Genomic DNA, 18118 nt, shown 5'->3' with positions numbered 1-18118 from the left:
TCTTGGATCCAAAGTCTTGCAAATTTTGCAAAGTAGAAAACAGCCAGATTTAAAAAAATTCCAAAAAAGCAAAAAAATCCACAGAATAAATGTTTGAATTCTTGAGAAATTCTTTAAAAACAGTACCGAAATTAAATTAAAAACAGTCTAAAAAATCCACAAAATTAAATTAATCCTGATAAATTAAAAAATAAAATAGAAAAGAAAACTAAAAATTTAGGATAATCCTAGAGCATTGCACAAACTTCAGAAAATCAGATTCTTTAGATTAGATTTTATTAGATTTTTTTATGGTAAAATCTTTTTGAAATCTTCCAGGAGATGCGGTAGTAAGAATCCTCAAGAAAGTTTGATAGAAACACTAAATCATTAATTTATTATTTTATTTGACACAATATTTTATTATAAAGTTGTTTCTAGACTTACAGAAATGACTCAAATTCACACACAGATGCAATAATATTTTGTTTCCACGGCTAAAATTCTTTAAAAATTGCTACACCCCTTCACTACCCTTTATAATTTCACTACCTAAATTTCAACAAAACGACTGACCCCATAAAAAATGCATAATATAATTAAAGGGTGCATGCGGTGTGCCTCACTAATTACCAAACTTCAAAACACATAAATATTTAATTATCCGAGCAATATGATTTTTGTTCCTTTGATAATTGTAATGAATTCTTTTTAATTAATTATTAACAAAAGACCTAGTCAAAATTATTCGAGAATCATTCACCACTACAGTAACATGATTAAAACCAAAGAAATCCACGACGTTGTAAAATCCAGTTTTCGAGTGAATCTCACCACTCTACGCCTTCTTGGATTGTACCCTTGCAAGAATCCCTCAAAGTTGTACCTAATCTATGGCTACGTGATGTTGTTTTGTTGTTTAATCCCCGACCCGGTTTTCAGCGTGACTTATTATTACCGCGACGAAGAATTGAATTTTTTAGATGCTGGAGTCAACCTCTTTGTGATTGTCGCGATGGTAGTCTTCGTCCCAAAAAGTCTCCTCTTTGTTACCAACAACAAGGAGATCAGAGAGTGCATCTACTACTTGGAGGTCTTCCTCAAAGCCTCTCTCAACGACAAACAGAAGGACATCATGAACGACAGCATTTGGGTGTGTCGAAGAAACTCTTCGTTTTTCCTCATCGGTTTCGCCTTCGACAATATCATGTGGATCCTGCGGCCGCTGTTCTTTTCCGACCTTGGATTCCCCATGGACGTGTGGCTGCCATTCGACCCCACGACCAACGGGGTGATTTTCTACACGGTTTATGTCTTCGTTACAATGGGTAAACTCACTTTGAGCCACCCCCAAGAATACAGGGGAGTTTCAGGGGGGAGTTACGCGGTGTACAACACAGCGGCCATAGACACTTTGGTGAGTGGGTTGGCGTACCACGCCGCTGGGCAGATCAAAATCCTTAAAGACAACTTGGAGTTTCTGCACGAGTACGTTGAATTGAGCATCCCGAAGAAGGGCCCCAGTTACGAAAAAACGAAGCAGAGGCTCATTTACCAGAAGATCAGGGAGTGTACGCAGCACCACCACCACATTCTCTGGTAAGATGAAGAAGGTTTTCAACATTTTATGAGTTTCCTTTTAGTTTTGTTAACAAGATCGAACAGTGCTTCTCCTGGATTGTCTTCAGCCAGTTCTTCATAAGCACGCTCTCGATTTGTTTCTGTTGCTTTCAGTTGACTCAGGTAAAATCACAATTAAAGAATTCTTAACAAAAACTATTTGCAGGTCGAAACTGGAAGCGGTACTTTCATTCTGATGGCAGTTTATCTCGTTTCGACAATTCTTCAGATTTATTTCTTTTGCTACTACGGCGCTACACTCTTTGACGAGGTAACAACATGGAGGAGATGCAAACAAACCTAAAATTTATTTGTAGAGCAACACGTTAGCAACTGCAGCTTATTTAGGACGGTGGTACGAGTACGAACTTAAAACGCAGAAAGCTCTGCTTCTTTTTATGGAACGTGCGAAAATTCCTCTGTCTTTGACTGCTGGGAAACTGATTGATTTGTCGCTGGACACGTTTTCAAATGTGAGTTTGTTTTTATAATGTAACTTGCTAAAACAGTTTTTCAGGTACTGAAAAAGGCCTACTCGTTGTTGGCAGTCCTGCAAAACTATTAGAACAAATGTGTGCCTGTTAAAATAAAAACGTTTCTAGATTGCATTAAATTTTGTTTTTTTTTCTCTAATTCCTCGTTCTACGATCTTTCAGGTTTTTCATTTATCAATTGATATGTCAGGTTTCAAGTTTTGTAATTTAGCTCCTCACTCAGTTCCTTACATTTTCAGAGGTTTAAATTTTGAGATTTCTCTAATTCTCAGGTTTATTAATTTTCGTTTTTTTTTTCATTTTGCTTCTCAGATTTTGAGACATTTTGGCAATTATTGTTCTCATATCAGGCTTCCAGTTGTGTAATTCTCACAGTTCTCACTTTATTTTTTAATTTCCAGTTTCATAAAAAGTGGTTTTCATTTTATTTGCTACCACGTTTTCTTGAAGTTAGGTTTCAGGATTTGTCACGGGTTCTTATAGTGATTTAAACTCTCAAAAGTTTTCATCATCTCAGATTTTAATTCTTCAATTTCTTATCTCTTCAGCTATTTCGATTTTGAATTTATACAAAACTGTCTAATTTTCAGTTTTTTGGGTTTTAATTTTTTTTATTTTTATTCTTTCTGATTTAAGATTTTGACGCTTCGTGATAATGTTTGTGCTCAGATTTCTTCCTAAAATTTGTTTTTTTTTAATTTCGAATTTCTATAATTTTAAGTTGGTTTTTATTTTTAGTTTCTTGGATTTTCTGTTTTTAGATTTTATAATTTCAAAATAATTTCAAAGTTAGGTTTCAGGTTTCAGGCTTTACGTTAATTCGTTTAGTGATGAAAATTCTCAAAATCTTAAATTGTAGTTTTTCAGTTTCTCAGATGTTAAGATATACAGGGTGATTTTTTTAAAACGGCAGGCGTTGTAGAATTTTTATTTATGAACCGATTTCAAAAATTTAAAAAACAAATTAAATGGTTTTTAATTTCCTATAAACTGATGATTTTAAAAGTTTTTTAAATGTCTTAGTATCTTTTGGGCGATACTCAACTTTCTTATTTTAAATTGACACCCATATTTTTTTTCCATAATTTAGAAGATATTAATTTTCTTGATTCAGAAATGTGTAATATGTTCTACTTTTACAAAAAATATTTAAAAAAAAAATATCAAAAATGAAAAAATTTAGGCAATAAAAGTTAATAAAATCTAGGTGCGTGGTGTCAAATAACACAATATCGTTATTGTAATGTCAAAAAGCAGCAAATAACAGAAAGAACAAGTTTTCTTTCAACAAGATGGGGCTACACCTTACAATGCACAATGCATTTCTCGTGGGTGTCAATTGTGCAATAAAAAAAACGGGATGGCGTTTCAACAGTATTTTAATTAAATTAAGTAGTTGTTTTCTCTGATTTGTAATTATTATTGTCTTTTGTTACTAATAATTTCAAAAAAAAAAAGCCGATCCTTTCTGTTATTTGCTGCCTTTTGACATTACAATAACGGCATTCTTTTATTTGACACCATACACCTAGATTTTATTAACTTTTATTGTTTATTTTTTCAACTTTGATAATTTTTTTAAAAATATTTTTGGTTAAAAGTAGAACATATTACACACTTATGAATCAAGAAAATTATAAAATCTTTCAAATTATGAAAAAAAAAATAGGTTTCAATTTAAAATAAGAAAGTTGAGTATCGCCCAAAAGATACTAAGACATTTAGAAAAATTTTAAAATCATGAGTTTATAGTAAATTAAAAACCATTTAATTTGTTTTTAAAATTTTTGAAATCGGTTCATAAATAAAAATTCTACAACGCCTGCCGTTTTAAAAAAATCACCCTGTATTTTGAGTTTTTAAAATTTTGTATTTTTTAGGTTTTTAGATTTCCGTTTTTTTGCTTTTAAGATTTTCAGTTAATCAATTTTCCAACTTTAAATTCCGTTGTTAGTTTCATAGTAGCGTAAATTTTCAAATTCCCAGATTATTATTTTTTTATTAATATAATACATTTATTCAAATTAGTCATAGAATTCCAAAGATACAAACCAAAGAATTAAAAAAATATAACAAATCTAAATTTATTAATCCGATATTTCTTAAATCTCATTATAAAGAATTCGCGAGAATTAGAAAATCTTTGACGATCCTAGTAGTTATTTATTATACAAGTGCCTAAAATAAATGTTTAACAAGCAGTCACAAAGACTGCAAGTTAAACATTCATTTTAGGTGCGGGTGCAATACAAACTTTTGTTCAGTTTTAACCACTCTCTAAGCCCCAAAAATATTGATTCAAAGTTCACATTCGCAAAACGTCAAAAACTGACAGCTACCAAATAAAAATTTTATGAGTGTAAAAATTCGTTTACAATATTATGTGTGAATGTGCATTGACTCTAGCGACGGAGTTTGCTAAAAATTACCAAAAATTCACCCAAAAGTTCAAAAATCATGGAAGATTCCGAAGAAATAGTGGAAAACTTGCTTTCATTAAAAAGTCGAGGTGCTTATAAAAAAGCATATCAAAAGTTTCTTGGATTCGTGGTTTTAAAACATTAAAATAAAATTTTTATTTAGCTTGTGGATTAAAGTGTTATCAACTAATTGCAATCAACAATACAATTTATTCCAAAACACCAAATTTTGTCAAAAAAGGCTGACCCGCGTTTCGATAGCAATGCTACCATCATCAGAGCGATGATTAAATTAAAGTTTAACGCGCCTAAGCATTTTTTGACGAAATTTGGCGTTTCTTGAATTTTCTGATTTTGGATTCTATAATTTTATAATTTCAAAGTTAAGTTTTAGGTTTGAGGTTTGATGTTTAGTGATTTAAATTCTCAAAAGTTTCTATCATCTTAAATTTGAGTTTCTCACTTTCTCAGATCTTAAGTGTTTATTTTTTAATTTTTTAAAATTTTCTAATTTTTAGGTTTTGCGTTTTTTCTGCTTTTTAAATTTTCAGTTAGGCAGTTTTCCAGCTTAACATTCCATTTTTAGTTTCATAGCTGCGTAAATTTTCAAGTTTCTAGATTATTATTATGTTATTAATATAATATATCCAAATTAGTTATACACCGTGGTCCACGAGTGATAATGAGCCTGACCGAATTCAAACTGCAACCCAAAATACATTTTCATAGCATTCGTTGCCAAATTTATATTTACAACAAGACAGCTGTCAGAGTTTTGACAAATCCTTTCACTCAAGACAGTTTCTAATCGCATGTGGATTGGCATCTCCTCCGACGAAACGTTAAGCAGGAAAAAGCAAGGCTAAAACTTAGCAGTCTTTATAAATTAAAGGCATAATAGCGTGAGTAGATTGTTCTGAAAAATTTGTCAACTTTGACGATCATTTCAAATATCTACGACAGCTATGAAAATGTATGTTGAGTTGCAGTTTGAGTTTGGTCAGGCTCATTATCACTCGTGGACCACGGTGTAGAATTCCAAAGATACAAGCCAAAAATTAGAATAATATAAACAATTTAAATTTACTAATCCAATATTTCTCAAATCTCAATTTAAAGAATTCGCGGGAATGAGAGAATCTTTGACAAACCTAAAAATTATTACAGAAACTTTATAAAATTCGAAAATTCTACAGGATCCCCAGTCTAAAAAGAATGTTTAAGGTTCAATTTCTCAAAAATCTGCAGAGATTCTTATAATAATATAATAAATAATAATCAAAAGAATCTGAAAAATCGAAGCAAACAAAATTACAAACACAACAGATCTTGAAATAAGAGAACAGAAGCAAAAACTAGAAAAACAAAACCTGAAATTCAAATGAAAAAAAAAAAAATCTATGAAAAAAAAATCCTAATTTTTTAATTCAAAAATCAGACTGCGTAAAAGACAGGAAGCTGGAAAATATGAGAATCTGGGATAACAAAATGTTTCTAACAATCATAGAATTAATAAAAACTGTCTTTAAAATAAAACACACCTGTGAAAGCAAAAATCTTCTTTGTGGCTTTGACTCAAAAACGACGTTTTATTTGTCTTTATTATTGTCTTCCAATAATTCCTTAGGACAGATTTACTCAACTGACAACTATTAAATTATTACAGAATAATGTAAAATTTTGGGGAACCGAAGAAAAAAGCAAAAAAATTCTTTGAACTCTCACGCAACTCTCTTTTTAAGTTATTCTTCGAAACAATTTTATGAAAATCCTTTGATTTGAAAGCAGCGACCGTAATAAAAAATGTATATTATAATTAAAGAGTGCAAGAGGGCGTTCCTCGTTAACGATAAAACTGCAAAACACGTGAATATTTTATGAGACTACTAGTAACAATTTTCTCAATAACGTCATTTCTTTGATTAAAGTTTAATGTATTCTTTTTTAATTAGAGACTTCCTTGAATCAAAAGAAGTAGACTGAAACCATTGTCATTCATTTGTGAACTCTAGAAGAAAAATGAACGACTTAGTTAAACAGAGTTTCAGTTTGAATCTCACCACGTTACGCTACATCGGCTTGTACTCTCCAAAGAAACCCTCAAAGTTTTATCTTCTCTATGGGTACGTCTTTCTGTTCTGTGCTCTTCTCCCAGACCCACTATTCGGTTCGTTGTTTTACCTCCGCAACGAAGAACTCTCACTCATCGATGCTGGACTCAATCTCTTCCTGATGATGGCAATGCTGAGTTTCATCCCGAAGATGTTACCTTTCATCATCAGCAACAAGAAAATCAGCGACTGTGTGACTTATTTGGAACTGTCCTTCAACACCACCCTCAACAAGAAACAGGAAGCCATCACCGATGACTGCATCTGGATCTGTCGAAGAAACTCGCGATTTTTCTTCTTCTGTATCATTCTGGACAACATAACGTGGGCTTTGCGGCCGCTGTTTTCCCCCCAGCGCGAATTTCCTATGGAAGTTTGGCTACCATTTGACCCAGCGACTAATGGAGTGGTATTTTACTGTATTTATGTCTTTGTGACGATTGGAGTGACGTACACGGTGTTAAGTAATGCCGCCGTGGACACTTTGATTAGCGGATTAGCATACCACGCTGCTGGTCAGATCAAAATCTTGAAAGACAACTTGGAGTTTCTGTTTGAATACGCCGAGACGTGCGACCATGAGACAAAGTGTGAAGTTATTTACCAGAGGATTCGAGAGTGTAGTCAGCACCACCAACACATCATCAGGTAATACGAAGAACTGCCGTGTCGTTTCTTATATTGTCTTTCTAGTTTTGTTAAGAAGATCGAAAACTGCTTCTCCTGGGTCGTCTTGAGTCAATTCCTGGGAAGTACACTGATGATTTGTCTTTGTTGTCTTCAGCTAACTGAGGTAGTAAAAAAAGTCGTAACAACTGAAGCTAAATCTGCTTGTAGGTTGAACCAGGAAGTGCAAATTTTCTTCTTCAGGCTGTCTACCTCAGCTCCGCGCTCATTCAGATCTACCTTTATTGTTATTACGGCACCACGCTCTACGAAGAGGTAACTCACAGTCTGAGGTAACAAAAAGTGACAGTTTTGCTTCCAGAGTAACACTTTGGCGACGGCGGCGTATTTGGGACGATGGTACGAATACGATCTAAAATCACAAAAAGCGCTGGTGCTTTTCATGGAACGTGCGAAGATTCCTATGACTGTGACTGCAGGAAAAGTGTTTGATTTGTCGCTCAACACGTTCACTAATGTAAGTTGGAGGTGATGTGGATCCGATTTAGAGTTTTTGTTTTAGATTCTTAAGAAGTCGTACTCGTTGTTGGCAGTACTGGAAAATTACTAGAAAAGACTGAATTTGGTGAAGAATTATTAAACTATGATTTGTATCACTAAATAAAAACTGCAAAAAAGGGGAAGTCCTGCAAATCCACTTTTTACGTGTGTAACTTATTAGTTACGTTCCTCACTAATAATGTCAATTATTAAGTAATAAAATAAATTGTAAGTACTTAATAGATAATAAAATCTAGAGAATTTTTAGTTGTCACCTAAATTAAAATGTTTATGTTTTTTTGATTTATTCCTCTAAATTCCAATTAAAAATTACACATTAAATCCAAAGCACGATTTCGTTTGTTTAGTGCGTTTTTTTAACAACATCCAAAGAATTGATTATTCTTTTTTTGTGCCTGTTATAGCTTAAAATTTTATTCAATAAAACAGTAAACCAGACTTATACGTTATTTGGATGCGTTTTTTGTTATTGATAAAGGCGATAACAGCCAAATAAGTCAATTCTTTTTTGAGTTTTATTCCGATTTCCATCCCATTCTCCAATTTGGTATAAATAAAAAATTTTAGAATGTCTTTTTTTGCTGTGGAAATTTGTAATTGGACTCGATGTATAAACATATCCAAAGTAGCATGCTTAACAAAATTTGTTTCTGTAGCATAAAATTTATTATCAGAAATAATTTTTTTATTCTTCATAATTTTTAGTTGAATTTTACAACAAAGCACAGATAATTTTTTATTAATATTTTTAAACGGATATCATTAAAATTTAACATGTTTTAAGAAAACTAAATACAGATTTATAATCATCACTAAAAAGATCTATTAGAAACGTCATTCTAATTTTTAGTTTGCTCCAAATCAAAATTTCAAAAATTTGTATTTTTTCCTTTTACACTAAAAGGGCCAGAGTTACGAGTTTTAGTATAAAATGTATGATACTTTTAATTCTGGATAAAATAAAAAATTCTAAAATTTGTATTTTTTGCTTTATAAATTACCGATTTTGTGGAGTTAATACACAACTACAAAATAGCAATTTGCCAAAATTTAATTGCTACAACATTAAAATTTTAAATTTTAGCACAAAAGGTTTAATATTTTTGTTTCAGGTTCAAAATTAAAAATTCTAAAATTTTATTTTTTTGCTCTATAATTTCATCTAATAATTATAGAGAATTATTAGGCAAGATTAAAGAATACACTTAATATTAATGTATTGATGTGAAAATATTATTTGTTCTATTGAATAAAAATCTTTAAAAAAACTAGCTTGGCGCATCCACCATTTTTGTCGTTTTTATATCTCACATTCATATTACTAATAAATTTAAATAAATTGTTTTTTAATTTTATTGCTCGTAACTGTAATATGAGAATAATTTTCGAAATTTAAGAATACAAATTCCAATTCCAAATAATCTAAAATAAAAAAAATCGAAGAAATCTGTTAAATTTTAAGGGAGTCTGGAAAATATGCAGAAAAGCACTAAACGTTGTAAAAAACTAGAGAATCTGTAAAATCTAGAACATTTTAATTATACCTATAACTAAAAAATCTATGATCTTCCTCAGAAAATAAATAGTAATCCGAGTAATATTTTGAAATTATGAGTGCTAGCGCATCCAAATAATATAAAAAATCTAAAAAATTCAGAAAATAATTTAAACTAAATATAAAAAACTAAAAACCAAATTAAGGAAAAGTATCTAGAAATTATGAGAAACAAAAAAATATAAAACCCAACAAATATTATAAGATTCGTACAAAATGAATTTTTGAATACAAGAATTTTATTTACATAAACTAATAAAAACCAAAAAAAAAGTCAATAATTATTATTATTACTTCTATATTTTAAGTGATTTATTATTTTATCTCATTTTCACAATTAATACAAATTATTCAAAACGCACTTTTCTAACAAATGACATCATTACCAACTGTTTAAACTCTGTCAAAAAAATGACACCCGATTCGAGGTTGTTTTTTTTTATACAAATGATGGTTGGGCAAAAACAAATTTATCCACGCTGGCACCTAATGACATCTACTAATATTTCCTGCTCGCCCGAAATTACAGGTTCCTGTAACAAGAAAATCAATAATGTCCAGCGTCCTCTGTTAAAGATCTTGTAAATTGAAACGAGATTTTTGTCCGAAAAATGCGCTCCTTTTACTTTCGTCGTATAAATTTTGCCATTCTTTTGGTAGCCAACTCAATTAGAAACGTAAAACTTGCGATACAAAGCCCAGCTAATAAAACTCCAAAAAGAACCTCAAAATCCTCGAAATCTAAAATCATCACTTCTTCAAAACTCGCTAAAACTAGTTTCTTCGATCTAACACAACCATCATGCACCCATTTTGTGGTCAAACCGCTCTGTTTGACGTGCAGAATCTTTAAATTAATTCTATCCAATAAAGGAAAGCCTTTGCGAACATGCAAATTATAAATCCCTGTTAAAAGTTTGTTTTTAACCAGTATTTGGAGCTTCTCCGGGTTTTTTATGTAGCAAATGACTCCTAAACTTCCTATAATGGTAGCATAGTCTAATTTCTTCACGAAATTTTCGACGTATTGTTGAACTGTCATTTTATCAGCTTCTGAAGACGTTTTTTTGATGTACATCTCGGCGTGTTCTGGGTCAATTGCACCAAGCAGTGGTAACAAACTTGTATAGAATATCAAAGGAAATTGACTGTTGAGTAGATCATCAATGGTTTGGATCTTCGGTTCGTAGCTCGGACGGACGAAGACTCCGTTCATTTGACTTGAATAAATCCAACTTATGTGAAGAATGAAGAAAAAAAAGAAGATGTAGAGTACCTTCTGTGGGGTTTGATTGGGTGGTCTCACCAAACCCCGCAGAAAAAGTTGAATCAAGTACCAAACACTACCGCTCCATGACGTTTCGGTAAAGACTCTCCAGAAAACTACCATGACCACAAGCGAACCAAAAATTAACGCCCATAAAACATTCGAAAAAATCCAGAAAATCTCCCCACTGTTACCAATTTTTCTTCGTGGTGGTACCACAAAGTATATACCCATTTGAAAAAACTCCAAAGAAGTCTCCAACTTGTCACTGATGCCGTAGAAAGTTGACAAATTCCCGTTCACGACGGCCACATCGATTCTTCGTGTCAACATGTCTTGTATCAGGTCTTCATACAAACCGTTGGCCAGTTTAATAGGATTACCATAGGGAAGATTGTCTTCTAGGTACACAAATTTTAGATTCAACCCATCGGCAATACCATTAAGAATTAAAATACCGTAGCCTGGATAATCAGACAATGCGTTTCTTATCACGGTACCACTGGGTGCCCACGTGATGTTGACAGAACACTGGTTGAGATTTCTAGGAATTTTATTTTCGTACGGGTCTCCACTGACTGTGACAACATTTACAGTGTTACCACAACTACTTTTTACATCGTACGGGTACCACGTGACGAACCTCGTCCAATTAACGTACATGACAACGTTGTAGACGAAATGGTACCACAACGTTTCGAACACAAGTTTCACTTCATCTTCACTCACATTTCTCCGTACGATAACAAGGAAACGCGATCGTGTGTCAGTTCGGTGGTCAAAACTGTTGACAGTGCCGATTAAGTCATTTATGGTGTTCTCAATGAGTACCGTATGGGTTCTTGAGAAGATCTCTTGGTTTGACACAGGGGGTGGTACCATGAGTACCTTTGGTTGTTGGAGCTCAAGGATAAGCCTTAGTCGATCGTCCCACGAAAAAAAATTCGAACTTACGATAACGAGATCTCCATGGAGGTGGCTTCGGAAAAAATTTTGAAGTGCGTTGGTCATGGAAAAAAACACAATCACAAGAGGTGAGGTTTTCATTGTTATTGAAAAAGAGGGAAAAGTTTTTCTATTGTTTCACCTTTGTCATTTCATCGTGACATGAATATTAATTCGGAAAGCACAACTGTTGGAAGTGGTTATTTTCACGTCAAATTGAAACGAATTCATTTACATAATACTTTGTTTTAGTATTTCCAAATGGATTTCATGGACTTCTAGAAATATTAAACAAACAATTTATCAAGGTGTTACGTGGAGATTAAAAACTGATCCAAAAATGTCCATCCGAATGTTCAAAGTTTATTTTTAGTCTGATCAAATTGATTTTTCAGTGTGATTTAACGTCTTAAACCGCCTATTGTTTGACAAGATGTCAAGCCAATTTATTTAATAATAAATGACGTGAAATTACGATGCACTCAAATTTTGTCGGGCGACCAAAATAGCTCAAAATTGGCCGGTTTTGTTGGTCGCATGCGAAGGCCAGCATACGACCTCAATTAATCTAAAAATAAATCTAAACAAAGGAACAAAATCTGCAACAAATTCATGAAAATCAAGAAAGTTTAAACAGAACTGAGATAAAAAAATAAAAAATAATTAGAACGTAAATAAATTAGAAAGATTCATTTTTCTTGTAGGCGCCAAATTTAAAATGCGACTTTGTGATTGCTCGTTCAGCAGAAGGAATAATTTCTGTAAAATGTCAAACATGAACTGTGACATTTGTCAAATTGTCACCAAATTGTAGGAGCATCAACAATTAACTTGTTTTTGTTATTTTCAGTGCAGATTATATTATTTGGCAATTAGTAAAAAAATTGTCAGTTGCTTGTATCCATCTGTTATTCCAAATTGACAAGTACCCATTGCAAGTATCTAACTTATACTTTTCAAATTTTGCTGATTTTTAAAACTGAGGAGTTATTTTTTAAAACTCAATAAATTCAATTTTGACTGACATTGGGTTTGATATAAAATTGGGAATATTTTAGGTAAATCTAAAAATGTGTATTTTTTATTCAGTGAAAAACCTCTTGCTAAAACATTGAGTTACCCTCTTATGCCACAATAGTACATTAAAAGAAAACTGAACAAATTATCGTATTTTCTAATCCCTTGTCAAAATTTATAAAATGAATTCATTAAGTTTTAAAATTACTCCTTAATTGTTCCTTTGTAAATCGATAAATTCTCTGCAGGAAAAATGTATTAGTATAAACAATTCCAGCTTCTGTATAATAACTGTGTAACTGTGTTTTTTACTGAATTATAAATAAAAAATTAATAGTAAAATAAAAATTGGGAGGGAAGGGAAAGTAAAATACGAGTGTTTTTGTCTCAACGTTAAAATTAAAAGATTAACCTCTAAATTTTGAGTTGTTTGATATAACAAACAGAGCTACCAATCGATTTCCAATTGCAAATCCTGTTTCTACGCTGTTTTTGTTTGATTCAAATGATATAGTTTTGTTAAATCAAAATTATAAATCTGCAAAAATGGTGGATGCGCCGGGTCAAAATCTGCAAATTTAAGAGTGTAAAAAGTTTTCACGGGCGATAAGATAAAAAAAAACACAATTAAGTTTACATCAATTTTTAATAACCATTGAATACAAACTAATTCAGACTATACGTTCTGTAACTTTCCAAGGCAGCCAGCAAACGAGTACGAATTTCTGAGTTCCTGAAAAAAACCAAACCTACATTTGTAAAAGTGTTAAGCGAAAAATCAACATTTTTCCAGAAGTTACAGTCATAGGATACTTCACACGTTCCATAAACAGCTTTTTGTGACTTTAGATCGACTTTAAATTCGCTGCCGTTGCCAAAGTGTCACTCTAAAACAACAATTACTCCTTGTTACATTAGACGGTGTGTTACTTTTTTAAAAAGAGTGACACCTTAGTAACAGTAGAAGTAAATGTACACAAAATCAAACTGAGATACGAGGGCGGGGTGAAATATTCCGGGCCTCACATAGATAATGCTCCATGTCATTCTATCTTTTGACGGCACTGTTTAATTTTATCCATTATCAAGTTACCTTTAAATTTTCAAATCAATATGTCACTTATTAGATTGACAGTAGTCCTTCGAAGTCAACGCCGCAAGCAATTTTCGTACAATGGACAAATTTGAAATTCGTGCGGTGATTAAATATTTTTTTTTAAAAGGTTTAACTCCAACCGATATTAAAAAGGAGATGGACGCAACCTTAGAGGACTTTTCTCCTTCGAATACAACTGTTAAACGTTGGGTGGCTGAACTGAAGATGGGTCGGAAAAGCACAAGTGATGAACCACGCAGTGGACGACCCACTACGGCGACTACACCACAAACAATAGAAAAAGTCCATAAAATCGTTTTGACTGATCGAAGAATAAAAGTGAGTGAGATAGCAGAGACTATAAGCATTTCCACAGAACGGGTACGAAAAATTTTGCACGAAGATTTATGTATGAAAAAGCTTTGCGCAAGATGGGTGCCGCGTTTGTTGACACCTGATCAAAAACAATGTCGAAAGGACGTTTCGGCCGAATGTTTGTCCCTCTATCAGCGCAATCCCTCCGAATTTTTACGTCGATTTGTTACTGTTGACGAAACATGGGTCCATCACTATACTCCAGAAACCAAACAACAGTCCAAACAATGGACGGTAAAAGGAGAACCAGCTCCAAAGAAGGCAAAGGTGGTTGCATCAGCTAGTAAAGTTATGGCCACAGTTTTTTGGGATGGACGAGGTATAATCTTTATTGATTATCTTCAAAAAGGAAAAACTATAAATGGAGAGTATTATGCAAACTTACTCGAAAAGTTAAACGAAGAGATTAAAAAAAAGCGACCACATTTAGCGAAAAAAAAAATACTGTTCCATCAAGACAATGCACCAATTCACACGTCCCTCATTGCTATGGCTAAAATCCATGAATTAAAGTTCGAATTGCTACGTCACCCCCCATATTCTCCAGATTTAGCCCCATGTGACTTCCATCTATTTCCAAATCTTAAAAAATGGCTTGGTGGAAAAAGATTTGCAAATGATAACCAAGTGGTCGACGCCGTAAACGAATATTTTGAGGAACTCGACAAATCCACTTATCAATCTGGAATAAAAGCATTGGAACATCGTTGGAGTAAATGCATCGACCTCAATGGAGATTATGTTGAAAAATAAATACGAATTGTTACAAAAATTGCTTATTTTCCTGTTCAGGCCCGGAATATTTCACCCCGCCCTCGTACATAGCCAAAAAATTGATTCAAAACAATTAGAATTTCATCAAACTTATTTCAATACCACTATTCTAATATATAATCTTCTAATAATACTATCTCCTTTGATATCTTATTAATAAACCCACAATATAATTAAAGTGTGCAACAAAACTGGGCGTTGTCCACTTTCTTATGACCAACGTTCAAAACGTATAAATTTTTAATTACGCATCGTTATTTTTTCTTCGAAATTCATCAATCATTCTTTTTAATTAAATATTCCTTTCATTTTAAATGAAAGAAAAAAGTTCAAGAAAAATCTTGCATTCAGTCGTCAACTCGCAAGAAATGAACAACTTAGTAGAATCCAGTTTTTATTTCAACTTAAAATTTTTGCGCTTTCTTGGGCTATACCCTAAAAAGTCACAGTCGAAATTTTACCCAGTTTTTGCGTTCACGTTTCTGTTTTTTGCTTTGACACCACTTCCAGTGTTAAGTTTGATTTACTACGTCCAAGACGAAGAAATTAATTTTGCAGAAGCTGGCGTTCATCCGATCATAGTCTTGCTCATGACCTGTTTTGTTCCGAAGTTGCTCCCATTTATTACAAAGTCCAAGGAAATCAGAGAGTGCATCTACTATCTGCAAGTCTTCTTGAAGTTCAGTGTTAACCACAAACACGAAGAAATTACAAGAGATCGAGTGTGGATTTGCCAAAGAAACTTTCGATGTTTTTTTGTCTGTCTGTTTTTTGATTATTCGATGTGGGCAGTTCGGACGTTGCTTTTCCCAAACCAAGTTTTTCGGATGGATGTGTGGCTACCACCAAACTTGAGGACCAATGGGGTTGTTCTGTGTTGTGTTCACTTGAACGCGGTCATAGGTACGTGACTTTGCAATGACCAAAACTAAGAGAAATTTGTAGGAATGTTTTATTCCACGGTCAGCACAATAGGAGTCGACACTTTAATAAGTGGTTTGCTCTACCAAGCCGCCGGTCAAGTAAAAATCCTCAAAGATAAATTAGAGTTTTTCTTCGAAGACTGCACCAATAAAGAAACGATTTACCAGAAGCTCCGGGACTGCACCCAACACCATGAACACATTATAAGGTACGTCCACTAAACGTGTCTTCCTCTTAACATTTAATTTTAGCTTCGTTAAGAAGATTGAGACCTGCTTCTCTTGGGTTGTTTTCAGCCAGCTCTTTGCAAGCACTGTCATGATCTGTTTTTGTTGTCTTCAATTAAGTGAGGCGAAAATTGGAAGCACGACTTTCTTTTTAATGGCTTTGTATGTCAGTTCGGCTCTTATTCAAATCTACTTTTATTGTTATTACGGTTCCACTCTCTACGAAGAGGTAACGCACCGTCTAATGTAAACAAAAAGGCAATTTTGATTTTAGAGTAGAAATTTGGAGACGGCGGCGTACTTAGGGCGATGGTACAAGTACGATCTCAAAACACAGAAAGCACTAGTATTGTTTATGGAACGGGCGAAAATTCCTATGACTGTGACTGCCGGAAAAATGTTTGATTTGTCGCTGAACACTTTTACAAACGTAAGTTTGCGTTGTTGGGAATCAAAGCTTAGGAAGTTTTTTAGGCAATTAAAAAATCGTACTCGCTGCTGGCTGTCTTGGAAAATTACTAAAAAACGTTTTATGATACGCACCTTAGTCTAGAGACTGTTGTATTTACTGATTAATAAAAGTTCAACTAGTGTTTGATTTATTTATAAAGCCTTGGAAATTTTAAATTTCATTGTTTTTGAGGCGGGCGCGTCCACCATTTTTGCAGTTAAAATTCTTCGATTTAGTGTTGTTGCCAAAAATTTTAGTTGAGCAAGATAAAAAAAAAAGAATTGTTAAGTAGAATTGCTTTCTAATTTTAAATCTAAAGTCAGGTCCGATATTTGTGAAATAAGGTTTTTTTAGGTACCATCGCTGCTCAAAAAAAACTGAGGTAAATTTAAACAGCTTATAAATCTGAAATCTAGTAATTTATGCTGCGTAGATTGACATTTGGTGACGATTGCAAAATAAGATTATCTTATGTATCTTCTAATTGTTCCAAAATCCTAGTATTTGTGCCAACACCTAATTCTTGAGCAATAACTCAGATAGTTACTTCATTTCTTAATCGTTGAGCAATCTTTTTTATTTCGAATAAGTGTTAAGGCATTTTGACTTTCACAACGTCGATTGGCACTTTTTCAAAATTTGACATTGTTATCTTATATGACAGTTCTGTAGCCTGATTTACATTAACAAAATTTTCCTTGTTTTAGTTTTTTATCATCAGCAAGGATGCATTGTGTTAATTTTTGTTTTTTCTTCAGATTTGCTTAACAACTTTCAAAATCATCAAACCTTATAATAAAATAAGGTTAACGTACCAGTGCCTAACTATGTTCTAATGGCTAACAATATTTGCAAAAAAACATTTAAAATAAGGAAGCAAAGACTTAATTTTAAAATTGTGATTTCTATACATATTTAGGGTTATTAAAAAAAGCATTCTAATTTTCAAAGTAGAAATAAAAAAGGTTAAATAATCAAAAAAATGCCTAATGTTTGGCGCAAAGTTGAAATCGAACAGCAGTAGGTAGAATAGCGGAGTATTTGAAATTTGAAGAAAACATTGGCCGTATTGATAAGTTCAACATTTTGCAATATTAAGATAAGACATCATCATTATCATTTAAAATAATTACCTTTTAGATCCAATTATTAAATACTAGGACACGAGCAATGCATTATAAAAAAAGCTGTTTTCACTATTTATTCCTTTAAAACAACATTATTTTTACGTTTAACATTGATGAAAAGCATAATGAAATAAGCAATCATCTTTTTATTAACAAGAATATTGATGTTATGTTGATTGTAACTATGCTGTTACAGCTTTGTTTAAGTAATTAGGAACTGGGACATTTACCTTGCATCATTAAAGAGGTATTTAAGCTTTCCTACGTACTATAGAAGTCGCCGGAAAAGTTAGCTTTTGCCAAGATATTTGAAAAACAATATAGTAAACTTCCAGCAAACTTTTTTACGTAAAACTTTCAAATTAATAATCAATTTTTTATTGTAATACATCATTATAAAGTCTGACAATTGGTGGATGCGCGAAAATCTATTTCAAACCTGACGCCATCTATCAATACGTTCTGCTTACTTGGAATTATAAGTTCCTGTAAGAGCTCCATATTGGAAATTGTATTACATTGTGAAAATCAAAATTCACTTGTAAAGT

At 32.7% G+C, this 18118-nt stretch overlaps 5 protein-coding genes across 5 annotated transcripts; all 5 read left to right on the top strand.

Annotated features, from left to right (window-relative positions):
- Positions 1-565: 565 nt before the first annotated feature.
- LOC148177389 (odorant receptor Or1-like) lies at positions 566-2164 on the top strand. Its single transcript, XM_088033325.1, has 6 exons — positions 566-594; positions 751-1578; positions 1623-1722; positions 1766-1870; positions 1917-2072; positions 2117-2164. The coding sequence occupies exons 1-6, from the start codon at positions 566-568 to the stop codon at positions 2162-2164; spliced, it is 1266 nt and encodes a 421-aa protein (XP_087889451.1).
- Positions 2165-6775: 4611 nt separating this feature from the next.
- LOC148177388 (uncharacterized) lies at positions 6776-7276 on the top strand. The gene has a single exon (XM_088033324.1). The coding sequence runs from the start codon at positions 6776-6778 to the stop codon at positions 7274-7276; it is 501 nt and encodes a 166-aa protein (XP_087889450.1).
- Positions 7277-7603: 327 nt separating this feature from the next.
- LOC148177387 (odorant receptor 10-like) lies at positions 7604-7861 on the top strand (the record flags this gene model as incomplete). The annotated part of the gene is made up of 2 exons (XM_088033323.1): positions 7604-7768; positions 7814-7861. Coding segments are annotated over 2 exons (213 nt in total), but the record flags the coding sequence as incomplete, so codon positions are not given.
- Positions 7862-13636: 5775 nt separating this feature from the next.
- Positions 13637-14918, top strand: LOC148177386 (histone-lysine N-methyltransferase SETMAR-like). Its single transcript, XM_088033322.1, has 5 exons — positions 13637-13684; positions 13735-13789; positions 13820-14172; positions 14203-14779; positions 14860-14918. Exons 1-5 carry the CDS (start codon positions 13637-13639, stop codon positions 14916-14918), a joined length of 1092 nt encoding a protein of 363 aa, XP_087889448.1.
- Positions 14919-15155: 237 nt separating this feature from the next.
- Positions 15156-16514, top strand: LOC148177385 (odorant receptor Or1-like). The gene is made up of 6 exons (XM_088033321.1): positions 15156-15231; positions 15352-15744; positions 15787-15973; positions 16017-16221; positions 16267-16422; positions 16467-16514. The coding sequence occupies exons 1-6, from the start codon at positions 15156-15158 to the stop codon at positions 16512-16514; spliced, it is 1065 nt and encodes a 354-aa protein (XP_087889447.1).
- Positions 16515-18118: the final 1604 nt, after the last annotated feature.

This window comes from Gnatocerus cornutus, chromosome 3 (genome assembly GCF_029298725.1).
Source record: "Gnatocerus cornutus isolate USDA-ARS CGAHR chromosome 3, icGnaCorn1.1, whole genome shotgun sequence".
Classification (NCBI taxonomy): domain Eukaryota; kingdom Metazoa; phylum Arthropoda; class Insecta; order Coleoptera; family Tenebrionidae; genus Gnatocerus; species Gnatocerus cornutus.
Note: the sequence above shows the minus strand (reverse complement) of the source record. Positions and strands in the feature narration are given on the sequence as shown.